The sequence below is a fragment of the Cricetulus griseus genome, chromosome 2 (genome assembly GCF_003668045.3).
Source record: "Cricetulus griseus strain 17A/GY chromosome 2, alternate assembly CriGri-PICRH-1.0, whole genome shotgun sequence".
Lineage (NCBI taxonomy): Eukaryota > Metazoa > Chordata > Mammalia > Rodentia > Cricetidae > Cricetulus > Cricetulus griseus.
The window spans coordinates 330,841,283-330,861,690 of record NC_048595.1 but is presented as its reverse complement, the minus strand read 5'-3'; the positions used below and the strand labels follow the sequence as shown (position 1 = coordinate 330,861,690).

Genomic DNA, 20,408 nt, shown 5'->3' with positions numbered 1-20,408 from the left:
TCTCTCCCAAGAGCCTTCAGCTTCTGTTTTGCTATTACTGCAGTGGGGACTGAACCTACTGAGACATGAATGCTCGGCAAGCTCCATGTCTCTGAGCCACACCCCAGCCCCACATTCACTTCTAACACCAGAGAAAAGGAGGCAAGAGTAAGGAACCCCATTTTCTCTGTCTGGAACAGCCTTCATCTGTCACCACTTGATAAAGAAGGAAGGGACTACAAGACCACATGCTCAGAGAGACTGATAAATGGACAGAACTTATTTCTGAAATAAACTGAGAAAATAAACTCTGAGAATTACTGGCTTAGAAAGAGAATTCAGATAAAGGAAGTTTTCCATTCTATTAAAGTCAATGGTGTCAACAACTTCCTACAAATTATTATGTATTCAATTAAATAAATGTTTCAGATAGGTTACTTGATGGCAACAACCTAGGCAAGCCAAAAATCACATAACAGTATTTTTCTTTTCTTTTTATTTGTGTTTTTTTTCAAGACATAGTCTCACTATGTAGACCAGACTGGCCTGGAACTCATAGAGAACTGCCTGCCTCTGCCACCTGATTGCTGGGATTAAAGGCGTGAGCCACTATCCCTGGTTATAGTATTTTCCTATATGTAAGTAAATGAAGAAATAGATTTTAAATATATTTTTATATACAGTTAAATATATGTAAAAATTCTCATCAGATATTCAGGCACCTAGGTTTTAATGGTAGCGCAGCCATTGTGTTTTACTATGAAATTAAAGTTTAAGGGGTTGGAGAGATGGCTCAGTGGTTAAGAGCACTGGCTGCTCTTCCAGAGGATCCTGATTCAATTCCCAACACCCACATGGCAGTTCACAGTTGTCTGTAACTACAGTTCCAGGGGATCCAACATCCTCATATAGACAAAACTCCAATACACATAAAATAAAAATTAAATAAATTAAAAAAAAAAGAAATTAAAGTTTAAGCCCAGCAGAGGTGGCCTTTAATTCCAGCACTCAGGAGGCAGAGACAGGCAAATCTCTAAGTTCGAGGCCAGCCTGGTCTACAGAGTAAGTTCTAGGATAGCCAAGCTTACACAGAAAAACCTTGTCTTGAAAAACATCAAAAACAAAATTAACATTTAAACTTCAACCCTTAATAATTTCCCAACCAACTGGCAGTAAAGTGAAGTAATGGCAGTATTTTACTCACCACTGGGTCGAGACAGCCAAATATGGCTCCAAAAATGAGCATCTTGCCAATTTTGACATTGACAGGCAAAGCAGCAAGGTGCTGGCCCAGTGGAGTCAGTTTGGGCTCATTTAGTTCACAGGCTCCAATTTTCCTGAGTAAGTTCATTGCATTGCTGATTACTTGAAGCTGAGGAGGATCTAAGGCTTTGGAAAGAAAGTCTTCAGGAGAGCCAAGATCACATTTCTGCAGCATGGAAGAGACCAGAAGGAATCAGTGCTACCAAGAGGTACCACTGGAACCAAAGTCCAAATTCACCAAGACCTTGGGCAAAGATGGTAAATGGTAAAGGCCATCCTAGGAGGTGAGCACAGCCAGATGTTCAGCAATATCCCTTGTCTCTCTACGTACTACATACCAGCATTCAGGCCCTGCTCAGTTAGTATACTCAAAAATGCCTTGAGACAATGCCCTAAGTCCCCTGGCAGGCAATACTGCCCCCATGAGACTGCTGCTCTAGATTGCGAGGCTGTTTGAATTACTATACCTATAGCAGTGGTCTCAACCTTCCTAATGCTGCGATCCTTTTATGCAGTTCTTCATGTTGTGGTGACAGCCAACCATAAATTATTTTCGTTGCTACTTCATAACTGTAATTTTGTTACTGTTATGAATCATAATGTATCTGTGTTTTCCGATGGTCTTAGGTGACCCCAGTGAAAGGGTCATTTGACCCCCAGTGGTGGCATGACCCACAGGAGAACCACTGCCATATAGACTACATAAAAATCAAAGCATAGTGCAGATATTAAACACAGCATACATGTTTAAATGTAAAGCAAATGAATGCTGAAACACTTAAGTCATCAGATTTTCCCTAATAAACAATGAGGAACAAAAACCTCATGTCCTTTGGGATTACCATAATGTGAAGACATAGTTCCTCCAGAGGCACACGTAAGATTTCAGGTACAGAATAGTCCAGAAAACCTTCAAATCTGAAAAAAGGAATATGTCATGAGTAATGCCACCCAGGACTGACAGGTGTGCTGTGAATGTCCAGTGCTGTGCCTACCTTTCTCTCGTGTACAGCCGAAAACAGAAGCCGTCTCGGATCCGCCCAGCTCTCCCCTGTCGTTGCAGGGCACTAGCTTTACTGACAAAGGTCTCCACCAAGGAACTCATCTGACTGCTTTCATGGTACCTAAAAACACGTTTGAGGAGACAGTATTGTGGATAACTGACTCAGCAAATCCAGAAAAAGCTGCAAACATCACCGAACTCATTACTATTGTGAACAAACATTTCTTTTTTACAGGGCAGGAGCTTCACACAGGGTCTCCCTGTGTAGCTCTGGCTGTCCTGTAAACTCACTATGTAGACTAGGCTGACCCTGAACTCAAAGAAATCCACCTGCCTCTTCCTCCGGAGAGCTGGGATTAAAGGTGCATACTACCATGTGTGGCTGACAAACATTTCTTAAGTCATATTTCCTGATTAAATTTTTAGCAAAGTGTTTATCCATGCTGCCAAATGAAAACCTTTGCTACAAAAGAAAATGATTTGTTTAACTCATCTTTCCTCACAGTAATCTGACCAAGGGTCTTATTCATTTTAGTTAATACCTACTAATCACAAAACAAAGGTGGTGCAATGCCAACATTACAGCTTAAAAGCACTGATCCCAAGATGTTTCCTCTAAAGACACATTATTTCTTTTAGAATTGATTTTCTATCACCTAGCCATCTTTTTCAAATACTTCTGTAGTTTTCGGATATTGGGGATTGTATATAGACTACAATTGGCTAACGGTGGTCTCCACTGTTTATGTAGCACACACTAATGTACACACTACTCAGTAATAGCATTTTGTGGAAGGTCAGTTAAGGCATCTGTAATGTTCTGGTTGTGATACACAGCATTTGCAATTATGAAACTGTCATCTTCTTCTTTAGCACATAAGGATCTGATGATTAGGAGGGCTGCTTGGTTCAGATTTCTCCAAAGTCTATGCTTGTATCACAACCCCATAGATAATGCTGTGTTAAACACTTTATTTGATAAGCAAAAAACATATAAGTTTATGTTGTAAAATTCTGCCCAGATAATACTTTTAAGTGGGGGCACAATGATGTTATTTTTGGTAAAATCCAAATTCAGAAATTTAGCCTCTGATATTTTAAATTCACCTATATCAAGGCTTTCTCTGTGGGCAGAATTATGACTGTTAGGATCTTGATTCCCCTAACATGATTCTGTAATTTCTCCAAAAAACTCAATGTTAAAAACTTTCACTGTGAGAAAGTTAAACTTACTTATTTTCTTTTGTTCTTCCAGTATCAATGACAAACACAACATCAGGAATAGTGATTCCCGTCTCTGCAATATTTGTTGCTAAAACAATCTGCAAATAAAGAAGAAGCTAAAGTACTTTGACAGCTCTTGACACTGTCACCTGACATTTTCTTTAGACGGAGCTGATGAGTTTTTAAAGGTGAATTTTAAGGGAGCAGTGGAAGGAGGGATCAAAAGAAAGCCACTTTCAATTTTAGTCACAAGAATTTAGACAGTTTTATTTTGTAAGTTTAATTTGCTATACGGTTTCATCAGCTCGTCTTAATGAGGTTGTTAGATTAAAAAATATGAAATTTCAATTTTAATTATGTCTATGTATGTGTGTTTGTGCTTGAGTATGTTTACATTTCATGAGAGCCAGTGCCTGGGCAGGCCAACACTGTCCCCTGGAGCTGGAGTTCTGAGTTCTGAGCTTCTGGGAAGCTGGGTCCTCTGCAATAGCAGGGTGTGCTCTGCTGAGCCAGCTCTCCAGCACATGGTACAGATGACTATTACAACAGAAACATCACTCCCTGAAGTCTAGTCAGTCATCTTAAACATGACAATACATTGGGAATGGGGTCAGAGAATTGAGACACTTCAATTCAACCCTATTCAATCAATTACTAGGAAAAGAACTACTACTGAGAAGAGTTGGGTATTACCTCAGCTGTAAACAAGGAGGTACAGAAACATGGTATTTTAGGGCTAGCTTTAAAATTCTTAAGCAGTGACAGTTGAATAGTAGATGCTCTTGTTGAATCCTTGGAGGTAAAACGTCTAGGTCAAGTCTAAGATGCACTGCTCTATTTTAATCATGTTTTCCAGAACTGACTGCTCCCAGATTAATTGGCAGTGCTAAGATTTTTTTTTGTTAAGGCAAACTCTTCAAACAAAATCTTTTTTACAGGGAGGCAGATGTTAAAGATCAGAGCAGTCTCAGGGTCTCTGGAGTTCTCAGAAGACAGAAAACCACCAGATTAATAAAAAAAAAAAAAAAAGGAGAAATTGAACAGTGGTCAGTTTAGGGATGAGGACCCAGGTCTTGTGCATTGGTCAGGCTTGTTCTGACAGCTCCCTGCTTCCCAAATTGTCTCACAATGTAACTATATTGTTTTTAATAATTTCTTCTTAGAGAAGATTCAAAACCTGAGGAATTTTTTGTCAAGAATCTCTTCATTCAGAACTGTGACCAAAGGGTACCAACTAATCCCAAAAACTAATGTCTGTGAGCTACAATCAGGAATTAAAAGCTGAGGCTGGGGATACAGCTCAATGGTACACTTGCATGAATGAGCACTGTTCTGGATTCGATTATTAGTATATTAATGAATGGAATGAATGAATAATTGAGGCTGAAGGAACCAACAGTCTGGAGAATAAGAATTCTCCCAGGACTTAAATAGCTGTTGACATCCAATCTCCTTCATGATGCTTTCTTTCTTCTTCTTCTTCTTCTTCTTTTTTTTTTTTTTTTTTTTTTTTTTTTGAGACAGAGTCTCTCTACATACTTCTGGCTGTCCTGGAACTCACTATGTAGACCAGGTTAACCTCAAACTCAGACATCCATCTGCCTCTGCCTCTGCCTCTGAGTGATGCGATTAAAAGCATGTGCCATCACACCCAGTTTATAATGCTTTCTTAGGACAAAGTAGACTTTTTCCTTTTAAAAAATAATGTACAAAAAAAGCAATATACGTATTTTCCAACTACACTTCCCTCAAAAGTCTGTTTCTTATTAGCCCATAATGTAAATACTCAAATGTCTGAATTTAAAAAGGTTTTAAAAGATATTTCTTTTCTATGTGTGTGTCTGTGTGCATATGATGTGAGTAAAAACACCCAAGAAGGCTGAGGCTTTGAAGGATCACCTGGAGCTGGTGTTACAGGCAATTATGAGCTGCAGTGTGGTGCTCAGAACCAAACTGTGCCCATAGACTCTTAACCATTAAGCCACTCACTCACTCATTTCTGAAATATTCTCAGACCACACATATTCACGTCTTGAAATTACCTTCCTGACTCCTGGAGGGGGAAGTCTGAATGCTGCTGCTTGATCTTGAGTTGAAAGAACAGAATGCAGAGCTATAACTTCATATCTGAAAGTTAAAATCATAGTTCTTAGCAAGAGTTTCTCTTTAGAAGACACTGCAAAGAATAACAAAATTTATTTGCATATAGAAAGCAACCTTCAATATTTTATTACGAAAAACTTTAAATAAACAGAATGTCACAGAACAGTATAATAAGACCCTACAATACAACTGCCAGAGGGAAAAATTTAATACAAGCAAATTATAGGTTGAGCATCCCTCTTCAGAATTGCTGGGACCACTAAGTGTTCCAGATCCTGAATTTTGTATTGTTTGATTAAGGATGAGTAAGTTTATATGTGAAATATGAGGCTTAAATGTTTTTTAAAGTCCTGATATTAATATGATAACCACAACAAGAGAAATAAATTATAACATAACAAGTAAATGGCTATTTAAATAGATATGGTTGCTAAGTTGCAAAACTTTGGTGGCTTTTGGAAAACTCAGTGGGTCAGGCTTTTGGAAACCACAGGATTGTTGGCTCAGATTATAATTAAAAAAAAAAAAACACAACAAATGCAGTTACAGTACCTATAAATCTCCATGAACAACTGTAGAGATTAAAAAAGCCTGAAATTTCTGATCAAGAGTTTTAATGTATCAGATCTTCTGTTTTAAAATCACAAAGAATAAAATGAAGACTTGTAGTTACCGCTCAGAATAAAATCTTCTGTCATTTGATAGGAGATCATACAACTGCTGAATATGAGCAAGGCCGGGTAAAAAGATCAATGCTGCTCCTTCAATATTTCTGAATTGGGGACTTTTGTCTGAAATAAAAAAAAAAATCAAAATGAGACCGGAAACAGCATATAAATATTAATAAATGTATCTGGTAGAGTGTTTTATCAAAATGAATAGAACAATACCTAAATATACAAGAAGTTCCAAAATCAGATCCAGGTTGATTTTATGAGGGTTCATGTAGAGAAGAGCATGCTGAGTTCGGCTACTGTACTTTAGGTAAAATGGATTTAATTCAGTACTTGCTCCAGTCTGAACTGGGATGTATTCCTAAAAGAAAACCCAACCAGAGAAAGCTGAAAAGAAAAAAAGTATGTATATTTGGGCTGTAGACATAACTTAGTGGGAGAGTATTTGCTTCTCCTGGGTTCAATTCCCACAACTGCAAACAAACAATTCAAACCACAAAAAACAAAACCAAATTCTATTTTTATAATAGAAACAAGGAAAAAGGGTGCTATCTTTACTCATGTAAATTAAGTTTTTCTTGTTGCCACAATTACTTTGCTAAAATACAGCAGGAGTTAATCAGTTAATTGATTATGTTTGAAATAGGTTCTTGCTGTGCTGCCTGAGCTAGTCCAGAACTCATGGGCTCAAGGGATCCTCACAGCCCAGCATTCCAAATAGCTGGGGCTGCAAGTCTGTATCACCATGCCCCACTTAGGAGTAGAAATTTAATAAAGTGTCATGAAATTTCATCATTCTCCTATACTTGAACAGCAAAAACCTATTTATCTTCCCATGCTCATATAGAAATAATTGTAGAAACCATACCATATTTGTACCTGCATTTTTCTGTGGCAGTTAAAAAGTATCCAGACCCAAAGACTGTAATGACTTTAATAAAGGTAGTTTATATAATAAAGGTAGTTTATATAATAAAGGTAGTTTTCATTCTTTCTGCATTCTACCTTCGCTACCAAGTGCTCATTGTCTCATCTGAAATACCTTTCTAAGCCTTTCTTCGGTTTTTAATTTTAATCTCTGGGGTTTTAGAGAAAAGTCTTAGACTATGCTTTCTTGGCTTATCTGTTTAATTTAAACACAGACCAAGTTTGTGTTTGCAACAGTTTGGATTCATGCACTCAATACAAATCAAGTAGCACAGATGTAGTGGAGACTGGATCTGGTACCACTGCTAAAGAGGGAGTCATGAGACATTGACAATAATGCTGCAGTCACACAATTGCCTCTAACTCCCCAGCAAAGACTGTTTGCCTTGAACAGCTCTGTTATAGATTTAATGTTGGCTCCTCTAAGACACAGGCTGCTAAGAAAACCAATAGCACAGATCTAGATTTAGAACAGCACCATGTCCTGAGTCACAGTAGAAAAATTATCATAGAGACGTATTCTTCAGTCATGAATAACTGCTAGGAAGCTGTTCTGAATGTTGCTTCACATTTATGTAGTCCTTGATTCTACATACATCTAATGGCCCCAAACAGTATAACATACAGTTAAAGTATCACAAATTAAGGACTAAAGTCTGAAACAAGATTAAAGAGATAGCCTTTAAAATGTACTCATTCTCCTCAGGGCAGTGGTGGCACACCTTTAATCCCAGCACTCGGGAGGCAGAGGCAGTCGTATCTCTGGGAGTTCAAGGCCAGCCTGGTCTACAGAGTAAATTCTAGACCATCCAAAATTATTACACAGAGAAACTTTGTTTTGGGGGTGGGGGTGGGGTAAGAGAAGAAAATCACTCATTCTCATAACCGTTACTCTGATTTGCCCTGCTAGCCACATGACTTTAAATTCACGTAGCAGGTTGTACTCTGGACAGTTACTACATCTTTCTGAGTATTTTCTTTTTACCTGATACTTCTTTATTCCCCCAGCTTTACTTGTAACATTAATGGTAATTTCTTCTTCCTCCTCCAGAAATTTCTGACAATATTCTGAGTCTTTCTCCAGTACAAAGCCCGTTTCTTCTATTATATCTTCAAGATGAAAAACCTGCAGATAAGGCATATACAGACGTGGACTGGAAGTCACTCAGCAAATGCCATCAAAGAAAACACGGAGAGCCTTGTCTTTCAAATGTCACTAAATTAAGTTAGGATGTGAGGGAAATCTTTCTGTCAGAGTAATTGGGATTGAAGAATGTAACAGACACACAAGGTCTGCTTCTAAAGGCTCAAAGACACACACATTTTGGTTTTAAAAGAAAATGGTCAGAAGAAGAGACAGACAACCCTAGACCCATGAGTGACTGAAAACAGCAGACGTATTGGCAGGTGGCACCTTCAATATAAACATGACTTGATGTGGAAGTAAGCTTCAGTTCCTGCAGTCTGTCATCAGGACACTAGACAATGTTTTCCCGTCCTTCCCACCCGCTGGGCATGGTCATCAATACAGGTATCAGGGTCTCTCCCTACACGAGTGTTCTGGGAAATTGGTATGAATGGTTCCCGCTTACACACACACACACACACACACACACACACACACACACACACACACACACACACACACGAAAACTTACCTCAACGGGGTAACTTCTTCCTGAAATTCTGAGAATAGGACAGTGTGTGAAGTATGTGGAGAACTTGTCACTGTCCACAGTGGCGCTCATCAGAATCAAGTGTAGGTCAGAACGTTTCTGTAAAATTTCCTTCAGGATAACAAGCAGGAAATCTGACTGAACACTTCTTTCATGGACCTAATGAAAGACAACATGAAATCAATCATATCTAGTGCCTGGGAATAAATAATCTGACACTTGAATCTACTAAAAATTAATATCTGAATATAATGAGGATATGTGGGTTTATGAATTAAAACTCAATTTATTCTCTAAAACTGGAGTCAATGGAGAGAAGAAGAACCTCCTGCCCTTCTGATACACACAGTTAAGTGACTCTAAATTTACTATAAAGCACAGGTGATGTAAGGAGACTCTGTCCCCCTGCTACAGGGCATAGATAACTGCCAGAATATAACATATATATCTGCCAGAATATAACAAGTACTTGCTACATGTATGTCTGTGCTCTAACTTTCTGTACTCTTACATATTTCTGTCCTAATTTATAACAGATTACAGAAGCACATAAAAACAAAGTGCATTAAGATAATAAGTAATTTTCACAATCTGCTTGGAAGACAGACAATAGTGCTTAAGCATGCATGCCTGGGGATCAATTCCTTGGGTTCATCTGTTGGCTTGACCACTTACAGTATGACTTTGAGAAAGTTACATAAATATCTCTGGGTCTACTTACTCATCCATTAAAAAAAAATTAAAATTTCATGGAGTTGTGTGCCAACCAAATGAGATAATAGAAAGCCCACAAAACAAAGGATTACAAATAGCAAACGCCTTGCATTGTGGCATATGCTAAGATAAAAGCCAATCAAGAGAGAAGGTATTGTATATATACAAGAGAACTTGTCAATGATGCTGAAAACTGACAGATGAGTTTGAGTGCTACTACAGGAGAAAAACAGGACGGGGAAGGGAAGAAAAAGTAATTAGGTCAAGGAACAGATCCATGCACAAGTCACAATGGATGTATAAAGCCCTGTTTCAATTCCTAGTACCCCAAATAAACACACAAGGGAAGGGACAGATGGCTCAGTGGTTAAGAGTACTGGCTACTCTTGCACTTGAGCACACACATGTAACTCTAGTTCCAAGGGATCTGATGCCCTCTGTTGGCCTCTACAGGCAACAGGCATGTACATGGTATACAGACAAGTGTGCATCCCAAACACCCATACACATGAAAAAAAAAAAAAAAAAAAATCAGAGGGACAAAAGGACTCATAATATAGTTCAGGAACTAAAATACTAGACTTGGGCTCTGGGATGGGAAATATGCAGGAGATAAAGCTGGAGAGATATCTAGTGATAGCCATGTAAACCTTATAATAAAGCATCATTAAGGAATCTCTGTCTGGTGATTACATCATCTTAAAGCAGAATCATATGATTTAGGTATTATCTGTAATTCAAAAAACAAGAGACACAGGACCTGGAGCTAGCTGTTCATGAGGGCACACATCTTTACTATTAGGACCTGGAAGCTGAGGCAGGAACACGGTGAGCTCAAGGCCAACCTGTGTAGATTCTGCATCACAGAAAACAATCTACTCTGGACTCTGACTACAGTGCAGAGAATGAAAGCAGCAAGTTTAATTCCTAAGATGCTATTGTAGTTATTAAAGAGATACTGGTGGGCCTTGCAGGGAGTAAGAACACTGAATGAGGAGGAAAGTGAGTGGCTCTGAAGACAGAACAAACACAAAAGCTGGGTGTTTTTACTTTGGTGACTGACTCGTAGTGGCAGGGCTCCCTCACAGGTCAGGAGAAAAGAGTGGGACAAGCTACAAGGATCAGCAGGGAAGGACATTCTGAGACTTGGAAACACCAAACCCTAAGCTCCCAAGACTGAAAGTGTCTAGAAGGTACCTGGAGATTTATGGCTGAAGGTCAGGAAAGAGATTCAGTGAACCACAGTGATTTGGAAAATTTCATCAGAAAAATGAAAAGGAATTGCGACCAAGATTGTAAAAAAGATAACATACACTGGAGCTAATAAAAATGCATAGCATTAAGTACACCTCTTACTGGTGGTCAGAAAATGGAGCTATTAGCATAGCCAGCAATGAGAGTTACTTAGGTGTCACACCAACTATAAACTCCTGCAAAGCACACAATTCCTAATAACACAGGCAGAAGAGGACTGGCCTGAAATCACAAACTGTCCCCAAATCCTTAAGTGCTGATGAATTCCATTTGAACTTTAAAAATTTCTTCTTTTAAAAGATTTTTACTTTTTAAGGATTTATTTTTATTTTATGTGTATGAGGGTTTTGTCTGAACATACATGTATGTGCACCAAACATGGGCCTGGTGCTTATAGAGGCCAGAAGAGAGTGCTAGATCCCATGGAGTTTCAGATGTGATCTGCCTTGCATGTGGGTGCTAAGAACTGAAGTTGGGTCCTTTGGAAGAGCAGCAAGTGCTCTTAACCACTGAGGCATCTCTCCAGTCCCAGATTTTATTTTTAATTATATGTATGTGTCTGTGTTGGAATATGTCCATATGTGCACAGTTGCCCACAGAGGCCATGTAGGTGCTGGGAATCAAACAGAGATCCTCTGCAAGAGTAACAATAGCTCTTAACTGCTGAGTCATTGCTCCAGCCCCTCACTACTCTTTATATCAAGAGGGTGATGGTGTCAAACTGAAGTTGATTCCGTTAGTCATGTCTTTGGGTAGTCAATATCAAACAGTCACAGAATACAGCTTCTGCAAGTTGGTCTGTCTTTAAAGAAATTTTCTCCTAACTATTTAGTTCTTAGAGAATTTATTATTGGATATAAATAAAAATTCTCATTGACAGATTCGAATAGACTTTGGAAAATGACCCTTGATGATACTTAGTTAGGTCTGGGCTTGCAAAGTAACAATTATGACCTCTGTATTCTCTGGAAAACTGTATCCATATCCTCTGCATCCTGTGGATAACTCTTGCATGTCATAAGTCAATAGTCACCCAGCCTCTTTCTAACAGCTTATTAACCACAATGCAATTTTCCACCTACCCCACACGGAAAGGAGATCCTTAAAGAAAAAATAATTCCTATCACTTATTTGTTACCAGAATATTAATTAGATTAAAAAATGTCTTTGCATAAATTTATCTAATAAAAAATGCTTAAAAATAGAAGATATCCAAATTATATAGTGCTGTAAAGCCATTTAAAAGTCATGATTTTGTACACTAGTGATAGGAAAGAGTCACAAACTAAACAGACACAAAGAAAAAAAGCAGGACTGTGAGATTGTAATACTCATTTTTCTTCTATTTTTTATTTAAATTAGAAAGTCTTATTTTACCTATCAATCCCAGTTCCCTCTCCCTTCCATTCTCCCATGGCCATCACCGACCCCCACATCCACTCCCCACGGAGAGTGAGGCCTTCCATGGGGGAATCAACAAAGTCTGTCACATCATTTGGGGCAGGGCCTAGGCCCTCCCCCATGTATTTAGGTTGAGAGAGTATCCCTCCATGGGGGAATGGGCTCCCAAAGTCCATTTGTGCACTAGGAATAAATACTGGTTGCCCTGCAAGAGGCCCCATAGACTGCCCAGGCCTTGGTCCCTCAAAAGAGCGCCTGAACAAATTGGGGTGGTGGTGGTAGGAGAAAGAGGAGGGGAGGAGAGAAGTGGGGAGGAGAACATGAAGGATCAGGAAGATTGAATCTGGAGATGAACAGAGGAGAGCAAGAAAAGAGATACTGTAATAGAGGGAGCCACTATAGGTTTAAAGAGAAATCTGAAAATGTTCAGAGAGCCACAAGGATGACCCCAACTAAGAATCTAAGCAATAGTGGAGAGGCTACCTTAAATGCCCTTCCCCTATAATGAGATTGATGACTACTTTAAATTTTCTTTTTTCTAATATTTCCTAACCCAAAAGAAGACTAATCTACAAAATAATCTATAATCTACTAATTATGAATCAATGAATGAGCAAGTGTGGTGTCACATGCCTGCCATCTCAGTGCTTGGGAGGATGAAATGGGAAGACTGATGTGAGGGGGCAGCCTGAGCTAGACCCTGTCTCAAAAAAGCCAATGTATGACAAAACTGTTACTACTGCATTTTTAAATTCAGTAAGCTAATAGACATTAAAAAAAACTTAACATCAGACTTTTCTTTCTCTATTCCTTTTTCTTTCTTTTCTTTTTTTTTTTTTTTGGCATGTTAAGATAGTCTCACACTGTTCCATGCTGACTAGGAACTTGAGGCAATCTTCATGTCTCAGCCAACCAAGTGCTGAGATATACAGATGTCAGTTATCCTGCCTTGATAGAAAAATTTGGTAATCCTTTCTGAAAAGAGAATTGCTATATATATCTTCTTGAAAAAAAAAAAATAACAAATTAGTTTACTTGAGTAGGTCGGTAGACAACCCAGATAGGTTTAACATAAAACACTGGGCATAATTCAAGAGTGTACTCAAATTTTATTTGAGAAGAATATTTAGAGAAAAAAATGCACGCTAATGATCTCTTGTCTTCTGAACTCTGAAACATGTTGATGCAGTGGCTGAGCAGTGGTGCACTGGCAGAGAGGTGAGTGTCCGAGCGCCTGGGTCTGAGCCTCTCTTTACAACTGAAAACACAACAGTGTTTTCAACTGTTGAGGTAAAAATATCTACCCCACTGCAATGCTGAAAAGGTTAGATGATCATGTGTCTGTGTCTGTGTGATCCTTTGAACAACATCAAGCACACAACAAATAGGATATAGCAAATCCATGAACACAAGATATTTGATAGATGAAACATTTTTTTTCAACATCTTTTTAATATAAACCCGTTTGGATTTATCTGGACACAAGTATAAAACCTACTCACCTCATCTACAATGACATGAGACACATCAGTCAGAAGACTATCTTCCTGAAGTTTCCTTAGCAAAACTCCTGTTGTACAGTACAGCAGCCTGGTAGATTCGCTAGCTCGAGATTCCATCCGGATCTGATAGCCACACAAAGAGTTCTGTAGGGAGAACACAGAGTGGCTATAAGAGTTGACAAGTGAGCTAAACAAGCTGCAGAGTGCAGTGCAGGTGCTCATCTTGATACTTCATTCAACAGTTCAGGCAGATCCTCTTACACAATTTATTACCAAGAGTCTATTTCTAGCCTGACATGGTGGCTCACACCTATAGTTCTAGCACTCAGGGAGCTGAGGCAAGAGTACCACTGTGAGTGTAAGGCCAGCCTGGGTTATACATCAGTTCCAGGGAGGCTTGGGCTATAGTATAAAATCTTGCCTCAAAAAGCCAAGAAAATGTATTTGTATAGTTTTCAATTGAATGAAGCTACAAGATTGGTCTTGACAATTTAAAACTTTATGTTCTATTTAGTGTGGATGAGCGTAGGCTCGTGCAAACTAGGGTGCACATGTGGAGATAGGAGGACGACTGTTGGCTCTCTTCTGTCATCCTATCAGATCCGGACTGAACTCATAGCTGCCTCTACCTTCTGAGCCATCTCTTCAGCCCCATCATTTGCTTTTCTTCTTTTTTGAATAATCTTTTTATCTACCTTCTTTTCCTTTTCACTGAAAAAAATGAAACCACTCAGGGATACATTCCACAGAAAAGATTTATGATGTACTGAGGTCAACTCTGAACTGTTTATTCTTTGAAGTATGTAACATATTTGAACATTCAGTGATCAGAACTAGTATCCTGTGCAGGTTCCCAGGAGCAAAGCAGAGTCAGATCACCACTCAGAGGTGGAGAGGAGAGAAGAAGCCTTACCCGTCCTCCAGGTCCATTCTCACAGCCCAATTCATCACACACCCTGGTGGCCAAACTCACAGCTGAGATTCTTCGGGGCTGGGTACAGACTATGTTACATTTCCTTGCTCCACACTCATTTAGAAGCAAATCTTCCAACAGGAAATGTGGGACCTGAGTGCTTTTGCCACTTCCTGTTTCACCTGCCACGACCACAACCCGGTGCCTTTTTAGGGTTTCCACAATTAAATCCCGGTGTTTGAACACAGGCAGCTGCTGTCTTTCCTTCAGCAGTCTCTGGTACTTGGGTGTGCTCTGCAGCTTTCTGAAGAGGTTCTTAATAGGCTCCAAGTCTTCTGCATTTGTTGACTCCAAGGACAGTGCAGAAAGATCCTCATCAGAAACTAAGTTTTCCCAAGATTCCTCAGGGTCTTCAGAGGTCTCTTTTTTATGTTCAGAATGCTGTTGTTGTTGTTGCTGTTGCTGCTGCTGCTTCAACTTACTCAAAAGTTTGGCAATAAAAAGATCACGTGGTTTATTGGTTTCCATTTTATTTAATTCTTCCTTTTTCTTTTCTTCATCACTCCATTCCAGCCAAACATCTCGGTAAGTAGGAGGAAGTAACTGATGAACAGACTAAAAAGGAAAACAACAGCTGTTTTACTTTGCTGACTAAACTTAGGATCGTTGACAGTCTCTGAAAATCTAACTTTATCCTTACATTTTAAAGTCGTTAAAATAAGCGACACATCTTAGGCTATCAATTCATAAATGACACATCACAGTTGTGTTTCTTGACTTGATGGCTGTGTGTCTATGTGGGAATGAGTAAGATCTCTGCTTTCTGTCTATGCCTAGTGCCTGTAAAGTGCTGACTCTTAGAGCACGGTGAACTACAGAATGAGTGTTCAATACATATTCCTGCATGGGTACTATATAATATGTAGATGAACCACAGGGCATTTTGAAACACAAAGCTCCCTATGAGATCTGGCAGTGGTATAGTGCTATAAGTCCAAAGTTCTTTAAAAGGATGACACCAAGTAGAATCTTCAGTTACTCTGCTTCTCCACTATCAGAGAACCTCTGATTATCTCCTTGACATCAACAGTCATTTTTTAACCTTTATTTAAAAACATTTTTTTTCATTTTATATACCAATTCCAGTTTCCCCTCCCTCCACTTCTCCTGCCTTCCCACCTTCCCCCTCCCAACCCCCATCCACTCCTCAGAGGGGGTAAAAAAGTGTGGCATACCAATCAACAGTCATTGTTATCAAGAATATATATTTATCAAGAATATATATATATATACAGAGAGAGAGAGAGAAAGAGAGAGAGAGAGAGAAAGCTTTACTTTGCAAAATTCAAGAAATAAGACATTATGAACTTTGACACAAGTTGGAAAAGAACAACTGTTTGGTCTCCTGCTAATTTCCCGTGATGATTTGAATGAGAATAGCCCCACAGGCTCAAGTTTGAATGTTTGGTCTCCAGTTAGTGGGGATTATTTGCCTCTACCTCCCAAGTGCTGGAATTAAAGGGGTGCACCACCACTGCCTGGCAAGAAACACATTTTTTTATAAAAAGGAAATGCTGGCACTCTAAATTTTGAAACCAGCATTGTGTTCTCTCAAAGAGCTTCTTCCTTCTTTCTTTAAACTCTAATATAACCTTAAGTTGAAAAGGAACCACTTGTCTACATTTTTAAGTTGAAAAAAATTGAGTTTTATGGGACAATTTTATTGTAGGACAGGTATCTCATATCTCAAATATTTGGAACCATAAGCTTTGGATTTTAGACTTAGGATACTGGCACATACACAATGGAGTAGACTTGGGCTAGACCTTGTCTAAACACAAATTCTGTTTGTTTTATATATGCCTTTCACAGAGAGCCTGAAAGTAATTTTATGCTATACATGTAATAATTTCATTAACAAAACAAAGTTTCTTGGTACAGAATTTTCTACTGTGGCATCATGTTTGTGCTGAAAAAGATTAGTGTTTTAGAGCCTTCAGACTGTGGAGTTTTGAGTCAGGGATGCTCAGCTTGTATGGCCATCATTTCAGTGGTTTCTAAAGCACCAAGGCCTAAAGGGGCTCACCTGCCCTTTCACTAGACGGTAAAGGGCTAATGTAGCTCCCAGGTGCTGAGCTTGCATGCCATCCTCTGTTAAGATTGTAGGGCATACGACCAGAACATCATCTTCAGACTTGACAACCCTTACCCTAAAAAGAAGCATAAAAATAACAACAAAACCTTTAAAAAAAATCGATGAGGTCAGATCAAAAAGTCAGAAATTCATTAACATGGAACTTTAACTTAAAACAATTATGTAAGTAATTGGAAGGCACTCCATTAAATAATGACTTATAAGCAATGTGAACTGGAAATGAGGAATTAAGAGTTTCTTAAATGCTTACTTGGTTTGTGTATTGCTTTTGAGATAAGATCTCACTTTACAGGCCAGACTAGATTGGAACTCACTTTGTAGCCCAGGCTGGCCTGGAACTCCTGCCTCAGCCTCCTAAGTGCTGGGATTACAAGCATGAACCACTAAGCCTGACATTTCTAAATGTTTACATAACTTACAAGACACAGAAAAATTTTCATTTCACATTTTTCTAAAAGTTCATTCAGTTAACCAGAAAAACATACCTACATTTCCAGTATCTACCTACTGGAACTTTCTCAAAGGAAGGATTTGGACTCTTGGGAAGATTCTTCCTGACCCAATCGATCAGAAACTGTTTGGGAGATTTTCCAGTCCAGCTTCGAGCAGTGTAGTCAAAATTTCTTACATCATGAGGTTCTTTCTTTTTACCTTAAATGGAAGGCAAAGACTTGTTCTTTAAAAATGGTAACAGCAATGTAAATTCTCTGTGGAGTGATCAATGTGCGGTTCCCAAAAGGGACAGCATTTCTGAAGAGAACAGATGAAGGAGGAACAGAGAAAAGTTGCTCTTCTCTCAGTGATGCAATCCTCTTCATGGATTGAACCACAGAATATCCTGAGTCTTTTGTTGTTGTTGTTGATGGTTTTGAGACAGGGTCTCACATGGCCCCAGCAGACCAAAACTTGCTTTGCAGCCAAGGATGATCTTGAACTCCTGATCCTCCTTGTCTTCTTCCCAAGAAGAAGTGTTGGGATCTGAGGTGTGTACCACACTGGCTGACCTCGAGGACCTTATTAGTGTTCATATTTAGTTAACGACAATGTGTTACTGAAAAAAATATGTCACACAGCCTCCATGTGTTACTGAAAAAAAAAATGTCATATACCATTTCTTTACTTCACATGGCCATTGCCACCAGCACCACCTTCAGTGGCTTCCTGGTACATATAAAATCAAATGGCTTCTCTGGTTTACCCCTGCCAATATACTGCTGCCCTTTCCTAAAGTGCGTACACTGGCCCTCAGGCAATTCTTTAAATGTTCAAAGTATCCCTGGCCCAGTAGCTACCAGCCTGTGGATAGAAAACAATTATGATTTCAAATGTCCAGGTATACTAGTCACACCTTAAGTGCTCGATATTCATATTTACTATTAACTACCACATTAATAACACAAATATAGTACATCTATATCACAGAATAGCTGTCAAATAGTGACACAATAAACTCACTTTTACTTTAAGATTTTTAACTTACTATCTCTCTTCTTTGAGAGTTCTTTCTACCAGCTTGCGACCAGGCTAACACCTGACTATCTGTCAGACTACCACATTATTCTCAGAGCTAATATTACCAGCAAGGTGGCCTCAGTTAAATTAGACCTCTCTGCACTATTATTATTATTATTATTATTATTATTATACTTTAAATTATGTCTGTATGTGTGTGTCTGTGTGTGGGTATGTTCACATGAGTACAAATGCCCAGAAGAGGGTGTCAGAATCCCTGGAACCAGAGTTACAGGTGATTTCAAGCCTCTAAGAGTTGGTGCTTGGAACTGAACTCAGCTCTGCAAGAGCAGCATGTACTCTTAACTGCTGAGCCATCTCTCCAGCCCTGGTCTCTTTATTATTAAAAGTCTGATTTCTCTGAAATCATGATTTAAAATACATTTAAATTTAAATACAATTTGTCTGTGCTCACATTCCATGCTTAATTGCACAAATAACATTGGGTTATTTTGTTCACATAACTTGTTTATTTGCACAGTAATGGTTCAATAAATATTACTGAACAGGTGAAAAAATGTAAAAGTCTATTATTAAATATAGGAGAGATCTATAATATAATCTGATGAACATGCAAAGAATATGACCTGTGTGTATGTAACACACAGAAATGCATGGTCACTCACATCTTGGGGTCATGGAGGAGGACTTAGGGAGTCAAAGAAATAGTATTGTTTGATTTGTGCCTAGGCACTAGGAATTCACTCACAGCCAAGGAAACACAGCAGAAACCCAGGAGAGTGCTGCTTGCTGGATCACCTTCTGGTTTATGCTTAGCTAGTTTTCTTACATAGCCAAGGACCACCTGTCAGAGAATGGTGCCCCTCAAAGTACGCTGAACCCTTCTACATCAATTGTCAATGAAGATAACCCCTCAGAGACATGCCCAAAGACCAATTTGATAAAGAGAAGACTGCCTTTTCAGGGTCTAGAGAGCTCACTTGCTATGGCTAAGGGCATATACTGCACTTGCAGAGGACCTGAGTTTGGTCCCCAGCACTTATGTGGAGCAGTTCACAACTGCTTTTAACTGCAGCTCTAGGGCACTCAACAACCTCTTTTGGCCTCCTCGGCACTCGTGCACAAACCCACATACAAACACACACATAATTCTAGGCAGTGTCAAGTTGATAGCTAAAATCTAACCGTCAAGTTTGGAGGATGAACTAGAGAGAGAGAGGGACTTAGCCAGTGTCTCTGCAATGGCTCATCACGAAAGAATAATTTTACTGTTTTAGTAGAATGCCCAAATGCAAAGCAACAGTCATGCTCTCCTAATTTTACCTTTCTCTTCTTCAGTGATGGCTGCAGGTTTTTCAAATAAATTCAAGTTTAAAGCACCTTCCCCTTCTGTGGTTGGAGGAGGCCTTTTCCTTTCATTTTGTTGATGTGAAATCTTTATGGCTGGGTTGAATACTGGATGGTCTTCTAAAGTTTCCATTTCTACCAAGAGAAAAGTCTAGTTTCATGTATTTGCTTTTTATGTTTTGTATTTTGCAAATATAGTTTAAAAATGGCATGTCTTTTTCTTTTAAAACCAATTACTTAATTCCTACTTGGAATCTATTCCAGAAGCCAAGTGCAGTTGTTTTAAATTTCATAATGTATACTAAAAAGAATTAGTGAATGTAGTAGACTAAAAAAATTAATACCTTCATTAGAAAAAAATACATATAAGATCACATTTACATTTCTTTCTTGAATGGAAATAGCATTTTATAGCACATATACATACCTAGGATCGGCAAATTATGACCTACAGCAAAATCCAGCCCACTGCCTGTTTCTGTATGCCTTGTGAGCTATCATGGTGTTTACATTTTACAATGATTAAAAAAATAAGGGCTGGAGAGACAGCTCAGCCGTTAAAGCCTAGGCTCACAACCAAAAAAAAAAAAAAAAAAAAAAAAAGCCAGATGGCAATGTTACACACCTTTAATCCCAGCAGTTCGGAGGCAGCGGCAGGTGGAGCTCTGTGAGTTTGAGGCCAGCCTGGTCTACAGAGCAAGTTTCAGGACTGGCTCCATAGCTACTGAGAAACCCTGTCTTGAAAAAAAAACAAAAAAAAAAAAGAAAAAGAAAACCAAAAAAAGAAATAAAGAAAAAAA

General features: G+C 38.8%; 1 protein-coding gene across 2 annotated transcripts in view; it reads right to left on the bottom strand.

Annotated features, from left to right (window-relative positions):
- Dhx29 (DExH-box helicase 29) overlaps positions 1–20,408 on the bottom strand; it is a 45,416-nt gene that overhangs the window by 7,734 nt on the left and 17,274 nt on the right. The window contains exons 8-21 of one of the 2 annotated variants that reach the window (XM_027401450.2): positions 19,585–19,743; positions 17,274–17,439; positions 16,720–16,843; positions 14,634–15,248; positions 13,721–13,864; positions 8,832–9,008; positions 8,159–8,299; positions 6,463–6,607; positions 6,246–6,363; positions 5,512–5,596; positions 3,479–3,567; positions 2,238–2,366; positions 2,085–2,160; positions 1,184–1,408 (exon numbers count right to left, since the gene is read on the bottom strand). In XM_027401450.2, the coding sequence (XP_027257251.1) occupies positions 1,184–1,408; positions 2,085–2,160; positions 2,238–2,366; positions 3,479–3,567; positions 5,512–5,596; positions 6,246–6,363; positions 6,463–6,607; positions 8,159–8,299; positions 8,832–9,008; positions 13,721–13,864; positions 14,634–15,248; positions 16,720–16,843; positions 17,274–17,439; positions 19,585–19,743 (2,393 nt within the window). Of the gene's footprint in view, positions 1–1,183; positions 1,409–2,084; positions 2,161–2,237; positions 2,367–3,478; positions 3,568–5,511; positions 5,597–6,245; positions 6,364–6,462; positions 6,608–8,158; positions 8,300–8,831; positions 9,009–13,720; positions 13,865–14,633; positions 15,249–16,719; positions 16,844–17,273; positions 17,440–19,584; positions 19,744–20,408 lie in introns of those variants that run through there. The other variant, XM_027401451.2, reaches the window with a different exon arrangement.